Here is a 19,132-nt window from a genome sequence, read left to right on the forward strand (position 1 = left end):
CCACTTGCTTTTCTTAAATCATCAAAATAGTCCTCCTGAAGCTCACCTTCTTCCATATCAGCCTCAGCTTCCATATATATTTGCTCCTCAACAAGGCGCGGAGCATCCCTTCTGGATCTCTCCTTCACAGGCCGCGCCGTCGGATCCGGGAACGACTCCGACGGAGCCGGTATCGGTGTTGAGATCAAATCCGGAGGAACAATGCGCTGCTCTCGAGGTCGAATCGGAGCCGGCGACGACTGCATCAGCGTCGACTACCTCGGCGGCGCCGAAAAAAGCCAAGGCGGATTAGACGGCGGCATAAATGGCATGAAAGGAGCTGGAGCATAGGAATGGGGAACTCCTAAATTATGTGCCATAGGACCCATGGGACCCGAAGGCGCACCAGAGGGGTACCAAGCTCTCGAATAGACTCCATACATAGCGTTTAAAAATGCAGTAGGGTCTTGTCCAGGAGCTGGGAAGGGTGGGTAAGAACCCGCTGGCTGAACCTCGGGAGGTACCGGATTCGCCTCTTCTTCCACAGGTGGCTGGGTCGGAGTCATCGAGCCCTCTGCCAATGGAACCTCCTCATCCTCTCGAGCCGGAGACGGCGCCTGACATGGATTCGAAATCGGAGCCTCACCTTCTGGATCCAAGACCTCGGGCAACAGAGACACTACATCCTCTCCATGTCTCCTCTTAGGCGACTTCGGCCTCGAGTCCGACTCCTTACCGGAATGATGGCGAGATCCATGCCTCCGCTGCTTATACTTCTTTCTTGACTTCGAAGCATGATCGGAAGAAGACCTCGAAGGCAACGCCGTATGGGATCTCGACCTGGACTTCGACAGCGCCCTTGACTTCGACCTCGACTTTCTCGAGTGCGATCTCAAAGTCTTCTTTTCATTTCTACCTTTCAACTTCGCCACCAGAAGTTTAGCTTCTCTCTCTCGGAGTGCCTTCGGGTTCATCTTCTTGCACGAAGAACAGCTTTCGACATCGTGGTCCGAACTGAGACACCAGATACAGTCATCGTGCGGGTCCGTGATCGACATCTTTTTGCTCACTCCCCACATTGCTTGAACCTGGTCTTCTTAGTCGACATCTTTCAGCGAGACAAAGAAGCAAGGAAACAGAGAAAACAGTAACAAAGTTACTACACCTACAGAGATTCCCAGAAACCGTTATCGTCGACGACGCGGAAAAAAGGGAACTGATGTCATCACGCCGGTGTGGGCCTATTATGGTGTCGGTGATGTCAGCGGAGTCTCGCGCGATGGCGTGCCTCGGTGACGTCGTCCACGTCAGCGCGAAGCTCCAAAAAGTATTTCCGGATGTTGCTGACGCAAGGGGATATTCACAAGTTGAGGAATCCACTGGCAGATGTATCTATCAGAAATGTGGTTATTCAAGCAGGCATACTATTAACACCCCGGTTTATCACCTCTAGATCAGCGTCAAGAAACCAACCTGGTGTACGTCCGCTCTACAAATAAAGATTAACATAACATAACATAACAAGACTGGCGGGAAAAACTATGTCAGGTAGGGGGGGCCAGCCTTGCCAACTCCACCCCTCAGGTGGCGGAGGCGAGGTGAAGCCCAACCCCGGGCTCCGGCCATCTTGTAGATGGGGGGCCCTGCCCAATCCCAGCTAGGCTCCTTTCCCCCCTCCCCCAGGAGAGTAGCAGGCTACGGGGTGTACTCACCCCAGGACAGGGACGCATTGGTCCCTGTCCTTGTCCTACCTGTAACGCCCCTAAATTTAGTATTTAGGGGCACCCTGAACATTCCTCCCTCAGATTCCGATAACCAAAGAAGAAAGAAGATCAAGAAGAAGAAGACCCGCCGTGCAGCTGCTAACAACAGGACAACAACAACTGACTTGGCCCCAGTCCTACCGGCCTGTTGATCCTGGAACCTGATCCTGCCTAACCCTGGAAACTCTTGTGGACAGCAACCTTGGGACTTCCAGAGGACCTGCCTGCCTTGACCCTCTTGAAGATTGGGACTCCCTTCAGCAGAGGCTCTGCTGCATCAACCAACCTGGTGCCAACCAGGAAGTTCCGGACCAGCCCACTCTGCACCCGCCGAGCCCAGGCCGTGCCCAACCGAACCAAGACCACGAGAACATCCCCCCCACGACTGGGACCCGAAGTCCAGTGCCCAAAGACCCTCCTCGACGAACCAGACGACGCCTGGAGACTCAGAATGAGGGGCCACCCCGAGGGTAAGCTTTTCCGACACCCAAAGACACCCCTGCACCCGGCACCCTGTGCCCCCCTTTCGGGTACCTACCTGGGCTCCAAGACCCCAACTTACCTCTCGAAGTGCTGGTCGCCACTGGAGAGTCTCCGTCCCCGAGCCTGCAGCCTTTTTTGCTTTTTGACCTTTCCCATTGAATAACATTGAGCGCCGACGGCTTAAAAGCACCCTGTACCCAGCTGCCCGAGTGCCGCATGCTGTGCCACCTTTGTCCTAGCCTACTTCCCCCTTGCCCTGAGCAAGTGACCAGGAGCCCAGCTCCCACAGCCGCGTGGCCTGCTAGCCAGCAGCCACTAACCGAAGGCCCCCATTCCCTTATTGGATATCATTGGGCCTACCTACCTCTGCACCCGGCCGCCCCTGTACTGCTGGGATTGAACTAACAGTACTTACCTGACCCTGGGGGACCCCTGAGTTTATGCCCAGAACCTTAACTTCACCAACCACGTACTCACCTGGAACCGGTAGCTCACTTACCTGCCATTGGATAACATTGACCAAGTGTGAAGTTTTGAAAACTGAAAATATTCACATAAAATCAGCCAAAGTCTGAATTCCAAAGTACTCAACTGTGACCAGGGGAGAAGTCAGTACTGTACCTTTCAGCCCAGTACTGAACCGTAAAAGTGATCCTTTCTGGGTTTACTATTAATCAGTATTTTCTCCATAGGAACCCATTGTCTGCTTTTCTATGAAATTTCTACTTCTACTTTTGAAAACTTGAAATATTCTTTAAAAATCACACGAAATACTGAAAAGCAATTACCTACCTGTTTTAAGTCAAGACCCCAGTGCTGGCCCTAGGAGACCAGTGCTGGATTATAAAAGTAACGCAATCGTAATTTACCTGCAACCTGAATTTTCTCCCATTGAATAACATAGTCAGATTTCCATTGAAAAGTTTTTAAGTGTTAACTTTTAAAACATCTCTATATTCATGAAAATTCACTACAGTAACTTAAACGTTTTTGCTAATCTGGTTTCAGCTTAGACCCCAGGACTGAATCTAGGATCTAGTCCTGGAACTACCAAAGTAATCTATAAAGTAATCAACTGTACTTATATGTGGAAAAAACATTGAAGTCAATGCTATAGTGTGTTTTAGGTTTGTTTTGCTTACTTCCAATACTGTATCCATTGTGTGCACAACCTTAATTGCTCCTTTGCAAAGTAATTACACGAGAGTACTCATAACAAGAAAAGTATATTTTTATAACTGTTGGTTCTAAAAATAAAACAACTATAACAGTGGATATAAAGCAATTGGCCTGGAGTTCAGTCCTTGAGTGTGTGAAACCTTTTGCTGACTGAGTGTGTACAACAAATGCTTGCTCGCTGCCGGACTTTGTTGCTGCTGCTTGTTCTCTGCTACAAGGAAGCTTGGGGAACTACAGACACCCGAATCCCCTCAACTGCACTCACCTGCGCTGAAGCGCAATCCCGCCCACCGCGCTACTTTACGGCTCGCGGCCCCCGCTTCGTGGGAGCCGCTCGCAGCCGGACTTTGTTCTGCTGGGTGTTCTCTGCTACAAGGAAGCTTGGTCAACTACAGACACCAGAATCCACTTTGCTGCACTCACCTGGGCTGAAGCACAATCCCGCCCACCCACGCTACTTTACGGCTCGCGTCCCCCGCTTCGCAGGAGCCGCTCGCTGCCGGACTTTGTTGCTGCTGGGTGTTCTAAGCTACAAGGAAGCTTGGGGAACTACAGACACCAGAATCCCCTTAACTGCACTCGCCTGGGCTGAAGCGCAATCCCACCTACCGCACTACTTTACGGCTTGCGGCCCCTGCTTCGCGGGAGCCGCTCGCAGCCGGACTTTGTTGCTGCTGGGTGTTCTCTGCTACAAGGAAGCTTGTGGAACTACAGACACCCGAATCCCCTCAACTGCACTCACCTGGGCTGAAGCGCAATCCCGCCCACCGCGCTATTTTACGGTGAAGGACTGGACTTTTAACAGTACCAGCGGTGCCAGGGAACAACACCTATAACCTTCATGGGATACCTGTTTCGGCGCACAAATTACAGAGACACGGGAAACTTCCTTCGGCGTCAAAGATCAGCGTTTATTACTGCAGGGAGGCAAAAGTCACAAGAAGTACAACAGTGTGTAGGTTCTGAGAGTCTGCTTCAAATTGAGGTTGTAGGTCGCTCTCTTTTATACAGAGTGTTACCATTGCATAACATGTGGACAAAAGATTACAATCCGGTTCCCACAGTAGACTTCAAAAGGGTCGCTTTCATGTGTTCAGAATCCCGGAACATCTTTATAAATAGCCATGCCGGTTCCCAACTGTAAAAGTACATCTTCCCACCATTAGGCACACCCATTAGAGTTGTAAATGACCAAGAAGGAGAGACAAGAGCAGCTGCAAGGAAGTCAGACACGTGTAGAGAAAAGAGTGTGGGGGTAATATCGGAAGCATGATCGCGAGATCAAAAGAGTTGGATCCATTGCCTGTAAGGCTGTCACAATAGACTGGTACAACCAGATTACCCTCAAGCTGTGCCATCTGCCTTTGCTGTGTCATTCCTCCGGCCATAAAGACGCATGAAAGGAATATGCGTCTTCCGTAAGGCTTGGGAACTAGAGGGTCAGGGGGCGAACAGTTATCTGCTCGCTGACTACGTGAGGGCAAGAAACAAAATGGATGCCGTATCTAAAATGGAACCCGAGGGTTCAGATGAAGAACACGTAATATTAGACGAACCCTGGCAGGTAGTGTAGCGAAAATTCGCACACTTGCCGAACTCGTCATTTGCGGTTCGTAGATACCAAACTTATCCATATTCGGCAATGCCCAGAACATCGTAATAATTTTTACGGAACCTCAGACGGTCCTTTTGCCCTCATGTAGGCAAGCACTAGTCGGAATCATAATCGATTTCGATACTCATCAGATCACTCAGATGTTGTTGATACATTATTCGATCCTTCAATGCCTCTTTGGTGACAACGGGCTGTCTTATACACGTCGTAGCACAAAGGCCACATAAGGCAGGACCACATTGCACACAAAGACAACATGAGAACAGAAATGTCACAACAATCCCTATGATCATCAGTATCTTCCAACCCCAAGTCGATATCAGACCCCAAAACCATCCCAGAAGCGTCCAATTTCCTTCGTCCACGTGTATGGACTCCGAAATTTTGTGCAACTTAGAGATGGCTTGATAAACCGTTGGAGCATTATCAGGTATGAATATGCAGCAGCTCGAATGGATGACTTTACAAACCCCACCTCTATCTGCTAGAACGATATCTAGAACCATACGGTTCTGCAACGTCATCAGTCTATCCGCCTGGACTTCGGCTGTCAAATTACCAAGGGCATTTGCAGTTATGTTGGCAGTTGATTCTACTACACGAGTTAACTGTCTCAGGTTCCTGCTATTAACCATCGGTCCCCAGAACGGTAGGAAACCCTTAAAGAAGTCTCCAGCTTCTTGTCCGGAAGTATCTTCTTTGCTAATCACGCCTCTTACAATTCTATTTCTGTGATAATCAGAGGCCACAGTGAAAGTGGGAGGCAAAAGATTCGCAATATAGCAGGTACCCGAGAAGTCATGAGGTAACCACGTATAGGCTCGATCATAACATACAAAGTAAGTACCCTTGGCAGGCAGGAAAACAGGGGAAGAGAGCGTCGGTAAGACATATGTCTCGGTACAAGCACTCTCCCCAAACTGAGCTCTCGGATTTCGACCAAGACCTTTTAAGCAGAAATTACCAAGGTGAGGTACAATCCATATCGGTGGCGAGCTTTTAAGCTGCCTCTCACCCACTGATAAGCTGTACTCAGCTTCACTTAGTTCCTTATATGCTCGCACCTCTTCCTCTGGGATGAGTGATGCGTCAAAAATATCTCTATCTAAGTCTGCAATAGCTCTCGCCAGAGTCTTGTGGTATGGGCCAGGACCAGAGTTTGCTGTGCGTGGTTCTCGATGGGGGTAGGAATCTAGTGCGCTACGGAACATAGTTTGTAATGCTCGAGCTGACCCTTGTGCACTATAAGGCAGAACTAGGTACGGAATACCTTTATCCATAGTATGTGGCATTAACCCACACACCCAACAGTTGGTAGTGTTTACCACTAACTGATGCTGATGCAGGAGTTGTATAAAAGAGTTGTTTCTGAATTCCGCACGTCTGATTTGTTCGTGTTGAGGCAGAGGATAAAAGGAATGTGGAGAAACAGTAGAAATGAAATATTGATCATGAGATGGAAGAGTAGGTGTAGCAGAAGACAATAAGAACTGAGACCCATAATATATTCCTCCTACCAATAGCATAGATATGGTGAGAAACAGTATGATTACTTGTGAGAAAAACCATTTTGTATGACATATTTTCTGCAATGTAGATCTTTGCGCCAACATTTCTTCTCTTTTCGACAGCTCAGACAATGATGATTCCATCCCCTAACGACCGTCCGCGACGTTCTTGACGTACTTCGTTCTGAGTAGCGGTTATCAATTCCCAGGAATTCCCAGAAATTGATAATAGAAACCAACCTTGTGTCGATAGCTGCTAAACAGAAGGAAATACCCGCACGGCCTTACGGTCAACCTGGATGGTAGGTTCTAGCTAGATAATGTTCTTGGCTGTACGAAAAAGAAAAAGATACACAATATATATATATAATGTCCACTGTTTTCAGAGTAACGTAGAACCTATAAACAAAAAAAATCTTTTTATTTATGGCTTGTTCGTGGACGAAGAAAATATCGGCTACTTCCAGGGCGAGTCTGATCTTCAAACAATGGATTGGACGGCAAAGGAGTGTTCAATTGTTCAGGCAATTGTTCAACAGTCAAATTTTCCAAGGTTGATGTGGAGGAAATTGTTTGAGAGGAGTCAGCAACGGTGTCAGATACAAGCCGAGCTTCGCTGAATGGAACGAAACGTGGTGCAGTGTCGGTCTCAGATGAAGAAAGACCTCTTCTTATCCAGGTGTCCGATGGCAAAGGAAGCGGGACTCTCTTCGTGTGGGTAGCATGTACCCAGTTCCGACGTCCGTGTAGTCGAACCGCCGTTCTTGTAGCCAGCTGTACCTGAAACGGGCCCACAAATCTTGGTTCAAGGTTTCGTTTTCGTCCGTAGTTTCTGACGAGGACCCAGTCCCCTGGTTGAAGTCGATGACCAGGACCCTCTGTTTGTGATGGCAGAGACTCAAAGACCTGTTGATGAATCAAACTCAATTTAGCAGTCAGATCATAGAGATAATCAATCAACATAGGGTATTCAATTCTGTCAACTTCCTTAGGTCTTGGGACTCCCCATATATTAGCAGGACGACCGAACACAATCTCATATGGGCTGAGCCCTACTCGAGAGTGTACAGTTGCCCTGGTCGACAGGAGAGCCAGAGGCAAAGCGTCGGGCCAAGATAAACCAGTTGTTGCCTGAATTTTAGCCAATTTCAGTTTTAGAGTGCCATTATATCCCTCCACCAAGCCTGCTGATTGTGGATGGTTTGCACTATGAAATTTTTGTACTATCCCTAAACCGCGGCACACACTCTTCATCACACTCCCAACAAACTCACTTCCGTTGTCCGACCATACGACCCGAGGCATTCCGTAACGAGGAAAATATTCTTTGAGCAAGATTTTTGCCGTGGATAAAGCCGTATTATCCTTAAGGGGGTAGGCCTCAATCCACCTAGAGAATGCACACACCACAACCAACACATACTTCAAGTTATTACATCGGTCCATGTGGATAAAGTCCAACTGGATGACTTCGAAAGGGTATGTAGGAGGGGCAAAATGGCCAGGTGGAGTGGGAGTGCCCTTACCAGGATTGTGCATCAAACACACCATACAATTCTTGACCACTCTCTCGGCACACTTAGTAATCCCATCATTCTTCCATACATGAGACAACAACTTGCATATGCCTTTAGTGTTGATGTGCGCCATACCATGAGCCATTGTAACAACAGCGAGCACATACGCATCCGGTAACATCCATCTCTGCTTCTCTGATAAATCAACCCAACATCCATTCTCATCCAATCTTCCCGTGCTCTCTCTCCATTTAGTCCTCTCTGTCTCAGTGGCTTCATTCTGTGTTCCTTTCACACTTTCAAATGTGTCTTCACACATACCAGTCTCTGTTGGCCATCTCACTGAGCTCGTAACATACATTCTGTTCGTCAAATCTTTAGCCGTCTCTTTAGCCGTTTCATCCGCAAACGCATTTCCACGACCCACATCATCTGTTACTTTCTGATGTGCGCTACATTTGACTATGGCCACTTGTTTAGGTAATGTGAGTGCATCTAAAAGATCATTTACAAGCTGACCATGTTGAATCTTCGTGCCATGCGACGTAAGGAATCCTCTCTCTCTCCACAGTCGTCCAAAACTATGTGCCACACCAAACGCATACTGGCTATCTGTAAACACATTCACCCGTTTATCTTTAGACAACACACATGCTCTTGTCAATGCGATTAACTCGGCAGCCTGAGCCGAATTCTGACTTAGTCTTTCGCTTTCCACAATCGTTCTCAATGTAACTACAGCATACGCAGTCGTCACATCACCGTTAGGCAACTTGAAACAAGAACCATCCACATACAAAGTACCATCGGGATCTGTCAATGGAGTATCTTTTAGGTCAATACGACCCTTAGTTTCCTCTTCAGTTCTGAGATAGCAGTCATGTACTGCTTCACCACTTGATTCTGTGTCGATCGGCAGCAATGTTGCTGGATTCAACACATTACATCGTTTTATCCGTATGTGACTGGCCAGCAACGTCAACTCATATCCAGACAATCTTGCGCTCGTCAGATGTTGAGTTTTCGTTCGATTCAATAGAGTGTCAACTGCATGCGGAACCATTACCGTGAGCATATTATTCATGACTAAACCTGCGGACTGTCGAATGGACGCCGCAGCTGCCGCTGTTGCCCTTAAACAACTTGGCAAGGCTCTTGCTACTGGGTCTAAAGTCGAAGAAAAATAGGCACATGGGCGTTGCTTACCACCAAAAGGTTGTGTCAGGACACTCAACGCACAACCATCCCTCTCGTGAACGTATAGTGTAAATGGCTTACTGTAGTCAGGAGTGCCCAACACAGGAGCCGAACACAACGCATCACGTAATTCAGAAAAACTTTTCTGACACTCTTCAGTCCAAGGCAATGGGGATGAAACATCCTTGCACGTAAGGGCTATCAATGGTTTCGCCAACAATGAAAAATTTGGAATCCATTGTCTGCAATAGGACGTAATACCTAAAAAGGCACGAACTTCTCTCTGGGTTTTTGGCACAGTCATTCGGGAAATTGCTGCAATTCTCTCTGGGGTCAACCTTCTCCCTTCTCTTGACAATAAGTGACCTAGATAGGTAACTTCTTGACAACAATACTGTAGCTTTGAAGGCGATACCTTGTGATGTAAGTCATGTAGATAATGCAATAATGATACTGTAGCCGTTTTGCAAATAGCTTCTGTATCAGCTGCCACTAAAAGATCGTCAACATATTGAATCAAAGCCGCCCCCGTCGGTAAAACAAAGGCATCAAGCTGACCTTTAAGTGCTTGGCTGTAGATTGACGGACTCTCACAGTAGCCCTGTGGAGCGCGTTTTAGCCTAAAACTGCGACCACCTAATGAGAATCCGAATAGGTCTCTGCTTTCCTCTGCAATCGGGATGCTAAAGAAAGCATTCTTTAGATCGATCACTGTGAACCAGGAGGCAGATGCCGGAATCATTGTTAGTAAGGCCGTAATGTCGGGAACTACAGGAAATTGTGGAACCACTATTTTGTTTACTTCTCTTAAGTCTATTACAAAACGATACACAGGAGGTTTAGTTGGGTCAGTTCGTTTCAGAATTGGTAATACAGGGCTATTACACACGTTTCCACGAGTTTCTTCAACAACACCTTTTCCAATGAGATCATGAACGATTGCTAACAGCGCTCGTTCGCCCTCAAGAGAAATACGATATTGAGGTAAACGTGGTAATCGCGCATTTGGTTTCAATTGAATCACATAGGGTGGAATGTCCAACAGTCCCACATCATTGGGACCTGTGGCCCATAAGGACGCAGGGAGGGAACTCAATTCAGGTGGGAATTTGTCGACTGATAAATACATTGGAGAGATCACTCTCCGTCCCAATGTAAGCTCCACTCCTTCGGGGGAACAATACAATGTTGCATATAATCGTTTCAACAAATCCAGGCCCAAAAGATTTTCACCACAACCTGTAGATAGAATCAGTGGAGCCGTTAGCTCACGAGGACCAATCATAAGAGGCAAAGGACTAGAGACTGGGTTGCTAACAGGGGCGCCAGAGAATCCAACGGAAACGTTCGTTAAGCCAGACAAAGGTGCGCCAGGGAGTTTCGAATGCATGATGGAACTTTTCGTCGCACCAGTGTCTAACAGAAAAGGCTCAACTACACCCGATGTAGCCACTGCAACGTAAGGCCCACTCTGATCGACCGGAACTGACACTACTCCCTCTCTTTGTCATTGGCTGTCCTAGTAATGGTCATTTACAACAGTCTCATGTTCTACGTAATAATCGTCCACATTATACTGTGCAGATCGGACTGACCCTGCATTTCGCTGGTCAAAACAATTATTTGCATCTGATTGATTTTGATAACGATCACTCTGATTGTGGGATGAACCACGACCTCTACCTCGTGATGCCTGTTGGGGACCACTACCACGATTTCCTCGTGCTGACACACCATTTAGGCGGTCCCGTAAGGCAAGACAATCATATTTTAGGTGTCCCTCTTTCTTACAATATGCGCACTGATTATACCCGAGGGAAGATCTATAATCAAAGTTGTCAGAACGCGGCTGTGTCCTATTGGGCTGTGCTCGTGGTCGATACTGCTGTTGTGAATCAGTTTGGTTTGATCGTGGAGGGTATGCTTGCTGTAACAAAACCTTCGTCTTGAGCTCCTTCGTTTTCTTCTCTACACGATCACTTTCTTCCTTTTCCCTATTCTCATAATACTGGGCTGTTGCTAGTATTTGCGCAGGGGTTGAAACTGCCCACGCACTCTCTGAATTTTTCAGTTTGTTGCTTAATTCAGGCAACAAATTCGACACAAATTTGTCAACAAATAACCGCTGGCCTCCCTCAGCTCCCATGTCCTGACCGCTGTGGTCGACAAACGCTTCCTCAAACCTTGTAAAGAAATCCGAGACACTCTCGTCTTTCTTTTGCTTACAAGCTGATAACTTATCCCAGTTCACCTTCATCGCTGGCATGATAGTTTTCATGAGCGTAATGATTTTCTGCGGCAAGTCTAAGATTAGCTGGTCGGGCTTAGCCCCACCAACTTGTAATGCATCAGCCGCTAGCAGTGCAGCCCAATCACCCCCTAATTCAACTGCGTGGTTGGCTTGACGAATTTTGGCCCAAACTGGTTGCGGTACAACATTGCCAAACAACATGTCGATGTCGGCAAGGTTCATAATAGAAGCTTCCACCAGTTGTGATAACTCTTTATAATAACCAGCCGGATTTTTACGCGGATCGGGTAAGGATTGCTTCACTTGCAAAACTTCCGATCGTTTCCATGGAAGATGTATCCATACCCTTCGAAAATGCGGCAGAACCACAGGGTTTGCATTAGGATCACCAGGCACCCACAGTGGCGGAACCTCTCTCATGGGATATTGACCAGGAACCGCTTACCAATTCTCGGTGGTATCATCTGAGGACACCCGAGAATGTGCTGTGGATCTGAACGCTAATAAGCGTTCCACGACACGTCGTACATCGTCTCCTATAATCATACTGTTCGAAAAGTGACTCTGAAGTTCAATTATGTCGGATGGTACATTATCTACATCATCATTATACCATTCTTCCCTCAAAAAGTTACACATCTCCTCAAACACGAATCTCTGCGTAGGCTCATTAAACTGAGAAAATGTATCAAAGACCACACGAGGAGTGTAATTAGCAGGATGTCTTATCCACCTATGTGCCATGGTTATTAATGTCTCTTTCTCCCTACCACTAGGGATCTGACTCCGTCTCTGAGGAGTTTCAGATGAATCAGACGAAAATAACGGACCAGAAAAAGGTGAATAAAGGGTAGCAACAGAGTTAGGAACACGCTTACGAACAGAAGGAGAAAGAAAAACAGGGGCAACAACACTGGAGGTGAAAGAAGGCATAGTAGGAACTGACAAGATAGTTGGAGTAGCAGAAACAACAGTCTGCGAAGGTACAGGTACAGGAGCAGTAGGAACAAGGACAGGTGGTGGAACAAACGTAGGGTTAACAGCGGGCTGACCCGCAGCCGCTGGAGCAACAAGGGGAGCAACAGGAGGTACTACAGGAGGAACTACAGGAGCAGTAGCACCCTGTACATAAGGAGGTGGTGATTTCATTAAATACGATAACAAGGAATCCTCCTTCAAATCTTCTTCTTTCTTTTCTAGATTATTTAGCAAAACTGGGTAACATTTATCTATTTTCATATGATGCAATCTAGTAGAGATTTCCATTTCCTTTTCTTCTTTGTCCTGTTTACATTCTCGTATAGCTTGCATTATCGGAACGAACCCTTGCTTCTGATCCTTTTTAGGTTGTTTGATTTCTTTCTGCTTGGCCTCTTTACGCCATATCCGAAAGGAATCAAACATAGCTGGCCTAGCTTTCTTTAAAAATAATTTAGCCTCAAGATTATCTAAAATCGAAAGTTCAAAAGTTCCATGTGGTGGCCATCTAAGGTCACCGTCTTTCTTTGTATAGCGGACCCAGTAATCATTATATATTATAGGACCCACCCCATGTCGACTATAAAGATCATGTATCGGAGTTCCAACTGGAGGTATCGGACACGAGTCCTCCAACCGGGAATCCATTGCGCAACATTTGAAAATACGAAACAAACCACTATGGCTAGGCATCGTGCACACTAACCTAGTATCAAACTTCAAGGATTACCGAAGTAATTAAACCTCGTGTAAGTCAAAACCCTCGGTTTTTGGCAATTGCAACTGTCAAATAATACTAAGGACCAATACTAAGAACCACAAATGCAATGGAACCATGCAATACAACAAAGCCTTAAGGCTATCACAAAGCTCGGAGAGCTAACCACAAAGCCTGAGGAGGCTATTACAAAGCTCGGTGAGCTATTACAACAAAGCCTTAAAGGCTAACAACAAAGCTTTCAAGAAGCTAGAACAACCACTAAGGACTGGGAGCGACCCACAAAATACTTAACTCAGAACTTCAATGGCGGCACCAGGAAGGCCCGTCTATCGTCTCGCTTGTACATAAGGTCTGCGCCGGGCGTCGAAGACAGGTCGACAGTCAGGGCATCGGTCCGTCGCAGCCGTCAGGAGGCGGGAATCTTCGCAGGGAAAAACTTTGCGCCACTTATTTCGACAACAGGATCGATGAAGCGGGGTGCACCTTCCCTCGGAGATTTCACACGAAGTTCCTCACGAACATCAGGCTTTGGACCGGTACCGCTGAAGTCGCCCCACGTTGGGCGCCAACTGAAGGACTGGACTGTTAACAGTACCAGCGGTGCCAGGGAACAACACCTATAACCTTCATGGGATACCTGTTTCGGCGCACAAATTACAGAGACACGGGAAACTTCCTTCGGCGTCAAAGATCAGCGTTTATTACTGCAGGGAGGCAAAAGTCACAAGAAGTACAACAGTGTGTAGGTTCTGAGAGTTTGCTTCAAATTGAGGTTGTAGGTCGCTCTCTTTTATACAGAGTGTTACCATTGCATAACATGTGGACAAAAGATTACAATCCGGTTCCCACAGTAGACTTCAAAAGGGTCGCTTTCATGTGTTCAGAATCCCGGAACATCTTTATAAATAGCCATGCCGGTTCCCAACTGTAAAAGTACATCTTCCCACCATTAGGCACACCCATTAGAGTTGTAAATGACCAAGAAGGAGAGACAAGAGCAGCTGCAAGGAAGTCAGACACGTGTAGAGAAAAGAGTGTGGGGGTAATATCGGAAGCATGATCGCGAGATCAAAAGAGTTGGATCCATTGCCTGTAAGGCTGTCACAATAGACCGGTACAACCAGATTACCCTCAAGCTGTGCCATCTGCCTTTGCTGTGTCATTCCTCCGGCCATAAAGACGCATGAAAGGAATATGCGTCTTCCGTAAGGCTTGGGAACTAGAGGGTCAGGGGGCGAACAGTTATCTGCTCGCTGACTACGTGAGGGCAAGAAACAAAATGGATGCCGTATCTAAAATGGAACCCGAGGGTTCAGATGAAGAACACGTAATATTAGACGAACCCTGGCAGGTAGTGTAGCGAAAATTCGCACACTTGCCGAACTCGTCATTTGCGGTTCGTAGATACCAAACTTATCCATATTCGGCAATGCCCAGAACATCATAATAATTTTTACGGAACCTCAACGGCTCGAGGCCCCCGCTTCGCGGGACTCGTGCGGGCGCGCGCCGGGCAAAGCCCGGCCCAAGGGCGGGGCCGTTTGAGCCCGTACAAGAACGACCGAGGACGGGACGGGGTTCCCCCCTAATATCTCCACTACAAGGTCGGTGCATGATTTATACCCTGCCATTTGTTGTAGATTATCTAATTACTAGCTATCATTTACACACTCAAAGATGTAGTTGTTTCAAACCTCATCCGAAAGGACCACTCCTAAGGCTGGGAGAGGCAGGAAATCAACTGATGGTGGGTCAATAGTGGGTAGCCTGGACCAGTTTCTCGCGAGAGCATCTTCCGTTCTGGCCCACGAAATAGAGCTGACAGAAAGAAGATTGTCACTTGACCCTGCTTTCAACTAACGGGCATCAATGGGAAGTTTGGCCCAGGCATCTCGCCAAACCCCTTACAAAATATTGATCTTACAAGGCCAGAAGGCAATGACGTGCGAGAGGGCAACCAACAATTGCAAATTGCTGGAGGCTTGCCTTGCAACCCAGTGTGTGAAGCCGCCATGCTAAATACTAGAAATGCCCCTAATCTTCACACTGTGCATTCTGGACCTCCAACATTAAGTGTCAAAAGAAAAGCTAAAATTCAGAAATCTGATAAAGTAGGGGGAAGTGCAATACCACCAACTCCGCATAGTCCTGCTACATGACAGCCCATCACGGAAGAGCCCACATCGATATTGAGTCCTGGTGTTGTGTTTCCCGCTGAGTTGGGATTGGACTTTTGGACCAAACTTGAACACATTTTTAAAAAGACATGTCTCCCCTTTTATGACAGACTTAACTTGATAGAAAACAGGCTTGCAAGTCTCTAATTATCGTTTGCTTCGGCTCAGGCACGGGGTGGGAACCGGGATAAAGGGATAACAGAAAAACAAAAGAGATTATCTAAGCAAACTAATGAATCTGAAATTCCCTCTACCCCTCTGCCTACGAGTAATGCAGCTGATATCAGTACCCCTGTTCTAATCCTACTTCATCTCATCTAATGATATTGCAGTGACTAACCACATTGTGTTGAGTGGAAGGGCAGAGATAGAAGATGGGAGCAGGGCTATAATTCAACAACGCCAAGCGAACAATAATATTTCTATGTTCTATCAACAAATGGGTTACCGCGTATAGATCTTCCCCCGGAATCCACACCGTATGTGGTGGTTCTTGCGGGGCTCCCACCATTGAGCCAGGGTAGAAGGGAGGAGTATATGGAGCTTAAGAACAAATGTATCCATTGCCTTAATTACAACAGGCCTCTTCCCCCTATGGTATCTACTGAAATTTTGTTTGCAAGGCGCGTGGATTGGATTGGGCCACGGAAAAAGTCTATCGAGGGAGACTGTATAATTATTAATTTTAGGGACAGAAGGGCTGCCTACTGGCACCAGTAGTCGACTCGACAAAGATAGAAAAAAATGTCCAAAAAGTTAGCAAAAAAATGACATACGTGCTCTTCCCGGATCTGCGCTAGCCGACGACGGACACGGAGCCGCAGACGAGGCCTACTGACGTGCAGGGGTACTGCTGACGAAAAACTTTCCGGATCCAGTCTGATGCCTGGGGGTAATTCTAAGGTAAGGAATCTAACACTAACGAGTTTCTTTCAGATTCTGTCTTTCAGATACAAGCTTTTTTGGCATAAGGATTATCTCCATTGTGGAGTTTCTCATGGTGAGATAGCATTTTTCTCTGCAGCTTTTCTGGCATTCAGAACACTCATAAGGTTTTTCATCAGTATGGAGAATCGCTTATGGTTAGTGAGGCTGTGCTTATCAAATAGGAATTTCTGGTATTCACAGCATTGGTAATGTTTTTTCCCTGTGTGCGTCTGCTCATGTAGAGTGAGATTGTGTTTTAAATTGATGCTTTTCTGGCATTCAGAGTACTAAAATATGTTGGTGTGTTTTCTTATGGCGCTTGAAATTATCTCTTCCTCTGAATCTTTTCTGACATTTAGAGCACTGATAATTTCCTTCCCCAGTGTGGATTCTCATATGTTTAGTGAGATTACATTTAAGGCTGAAAAATATTTGGTATTCGGAGCACTGTTAAGGTTTTTCCCCAGTGTGGGTTCTTATATGCTGAGTGAGTCTGCCTTTTACACTGAAACATATCTGGCATTCAGAGCACCTATAAGGTTTTTCCCCAGTGTGGGTTCTTATATGGTGAGTGAGACGGATTTTTTCACTGAAACATTTGTGGCATTCAGAGCACCGATAAGGTTTTTCCCCAGTGTGGGTTCTTATGTGATTATCGAGACTGTTTTTATGGCAGAAACATTTTTGGCATTCAGAGCACTGATAAGGTTTTTCCCCAGTGTGGGTTCTTATATGCTGAGTGAGATGGCTTTTTTCAATGAAACATTTGTCGCATTCAGAACACTGATAAGGTTTTTCCCCAGTGTGGGTTCTTATATGCTGAGTGAGACTGAGTTTGTATATGAAACATTTCTGACATTCAGAGCACTGATAAGGTTTTTCCCCACTGTGGGTTCTTATATGCTGAGTGAGACTGAGTTTGTCTCTGAAACATTTCTGACATTCAGAGCATGGATAAGGTTTTTCCCCAGTGTGGGTTATTGTATGTTGAGAAAGACTTCTTTTGTCAATGAAACATTTCTGGCATTCAGAGCACTGATAAGGTTTTTCCCCAGTGTGGATCTTTGTATGCCGTGTGAGACTACTTTTTAGACTGAAACATTTCTGGCATTCAGAGCATTGATAAGGTTGTTCCACAGAATGGGTCATTGCATGTTGAGAAAGACTTTGTTTGTTACAAAACCTTTCCTGGCATTCAGAGCACTGAAAAGGTTTTTCACCAGTGTGGAATCTCACATGTGCAGTTAGAAGTGATTTAAATTTGAAATGTTTTGGGCATTCAGAGCACTGAAAAGGTTTTTCCCCAGTGTGGAATCTCACATGTGCAGTTAGAAGTGATTTAAATTTGAAATGTTTTGGGCATTCAGAGCACTGAAAAGGTTTCTCCCCAGTGTGGGTTCTTATATGAAGAGTGAGACTGTTTTTGTCAATGAAACATTTCTGGCATTCAGAGCACTGAAAAGGTTTTTCCCCAGTGTGGGTTCTTGTATGCCGAGTGAGACCGTTTTTGTCACTGAAACATTTGTGGCATTCAGAGCACTGATAACGTTTTACCCCAGCGTGGATCTTTGTATGCCGTGTGAGACTACGTTTGAAACTGAAACATTTTTGGCATTGAGAGCACTGATAACGGTTTTCCCCAGTGTGGATTCTTATGTGCTGTGCGAGACTACTTTTTATACTGAAACATTTCTGGGATTCAGAACACTGATAAGGATGGTCCACAGAATGGGTTATTGAATGTTGAGAAAGACTTTGTTTGTTACAAAACCTTTCCTGGCATTCAGAGCACTGATAAGGTTTTCCCCCAGTGTGCGTTCTTGTATGCCGAGTGAGACAGTTTTTGTCACTGAAACATTTGTGGCATTCAGAGCACTGATAACGTTTTACCCCAGCGTGGATCTTTGTATGCCGTGTGAGACTACGTTTTAAACTGAAACATTTCTGGCATTCAGAGCACTGATAAGGTTGTTCCACAGAATGGGTTATTGAATGTTGAGAAAGACTTTGTTTGTCACAAAACCTTTCCTGGCATTCAGAGCACTGAAAAGGTTTTTCCCCAGTGTGGATTCTTCTATGCTGAGTGAGACTTTTTTTCTCAATGAAACATTTCTGGCAATCCGTGCACTGATAAGGTTTATCCCCAGTGTGGGTTCTTATATGCCGAGTGAGACTGTTTTGGTCACTGAGACATTTCTGGCATTCAGGGCACTGATAAGGTTTTTCTCCAGAGTGGATTCTCAGATGTTCAGTGAGTTTAGATTTACGGCCGAAACTTTTTGGGCATTCAGCGCACTGGTAAGGTTTTTCCACAGAGTGGGTTAATGCATGTAGATATAGACTCGCTTTGACACTAAACCTTTTCTGGCATTCAGAGCACTGATAAGGTTTTTCCCCAGTGTGGATTCTCATATGCACAGTGAGATAAGATTTACGCCTGAAACTTTTTTGGCATACTTTGCACTGAGAGTGGTTTCCCCCAGTGTGCATTGTGTCAAATTCTGTGAGATAAGATTTATGGCTGTATCTTTTTTGGCACATGTAACTTTTTCCCCAACTTAGGTTATTTTGCTTTGATTGAGGCGGTTTTGAACACTGAATTTGTTCTCACAGTCCGTGTTTTTATAAGGTGTATTCCTAGAGTTAATATCTCTACGTTTAGTTTTCTCTTGCTTATATGCCACAGTAAGAGTGAACCCGATTTTAGAGTCAGGCTTGTTTAGATAATGTTCAGCATTTATCGCTAAAAGACATTGTGTGTAATCTTCTTAACACTTCAATTAAGCAAAATATGTCTGAAAGCAGCCCTGTAACACATGTCGAAATATTTCTAGCAG

The 19,132-nt window shown here is 46.0% G+C and overlaps 1 protein-coding gene across 1 annotated transcript in view; it reads right to left on the reverse strand.

The window, feature by feature from the left end:
- Positions 1–18,582, reverse strand: part of LOC144806626 (uncharacterized) — a 64,034-nt gene extending 45,452 nt beyond the window's left edge. Inside the window, exons 1-2 of the mRNA XM_078672947.1 lie at positions 18,563–18,582; positions 16,886–17,124 (exon numbers count right to left, since the gene is read on the reverse strand). Coding sequence (XP_078529073.1) covers positions 16,886–17,124; positions 18,563–18,582 — 259 coding nt within the window. The remainder of the gene's footprint in view (positions 1–16,885; positions 17,125–18,562) is intronic.
- Between the last annotated feature and the right edge of the window lie 550 nt (positions 18,583–19,132).

Source organism: Lissotriton helveticus (genome assembly GCF_964261635.1).
Source record: "Lissotriton helveticus chromosome 1_1 unlocalized genomic scaffold, aLisHel1.1 SUPER_1_unloc_91, whole genome shotgun sequence".
In the NCBI taxonomy this organism is placed as follows: Eukaryota; Metazoa; Chordata; class Amphibia; order Caudata; family Salamandridae; genus Lissotriton; species Lissotriton helveticus.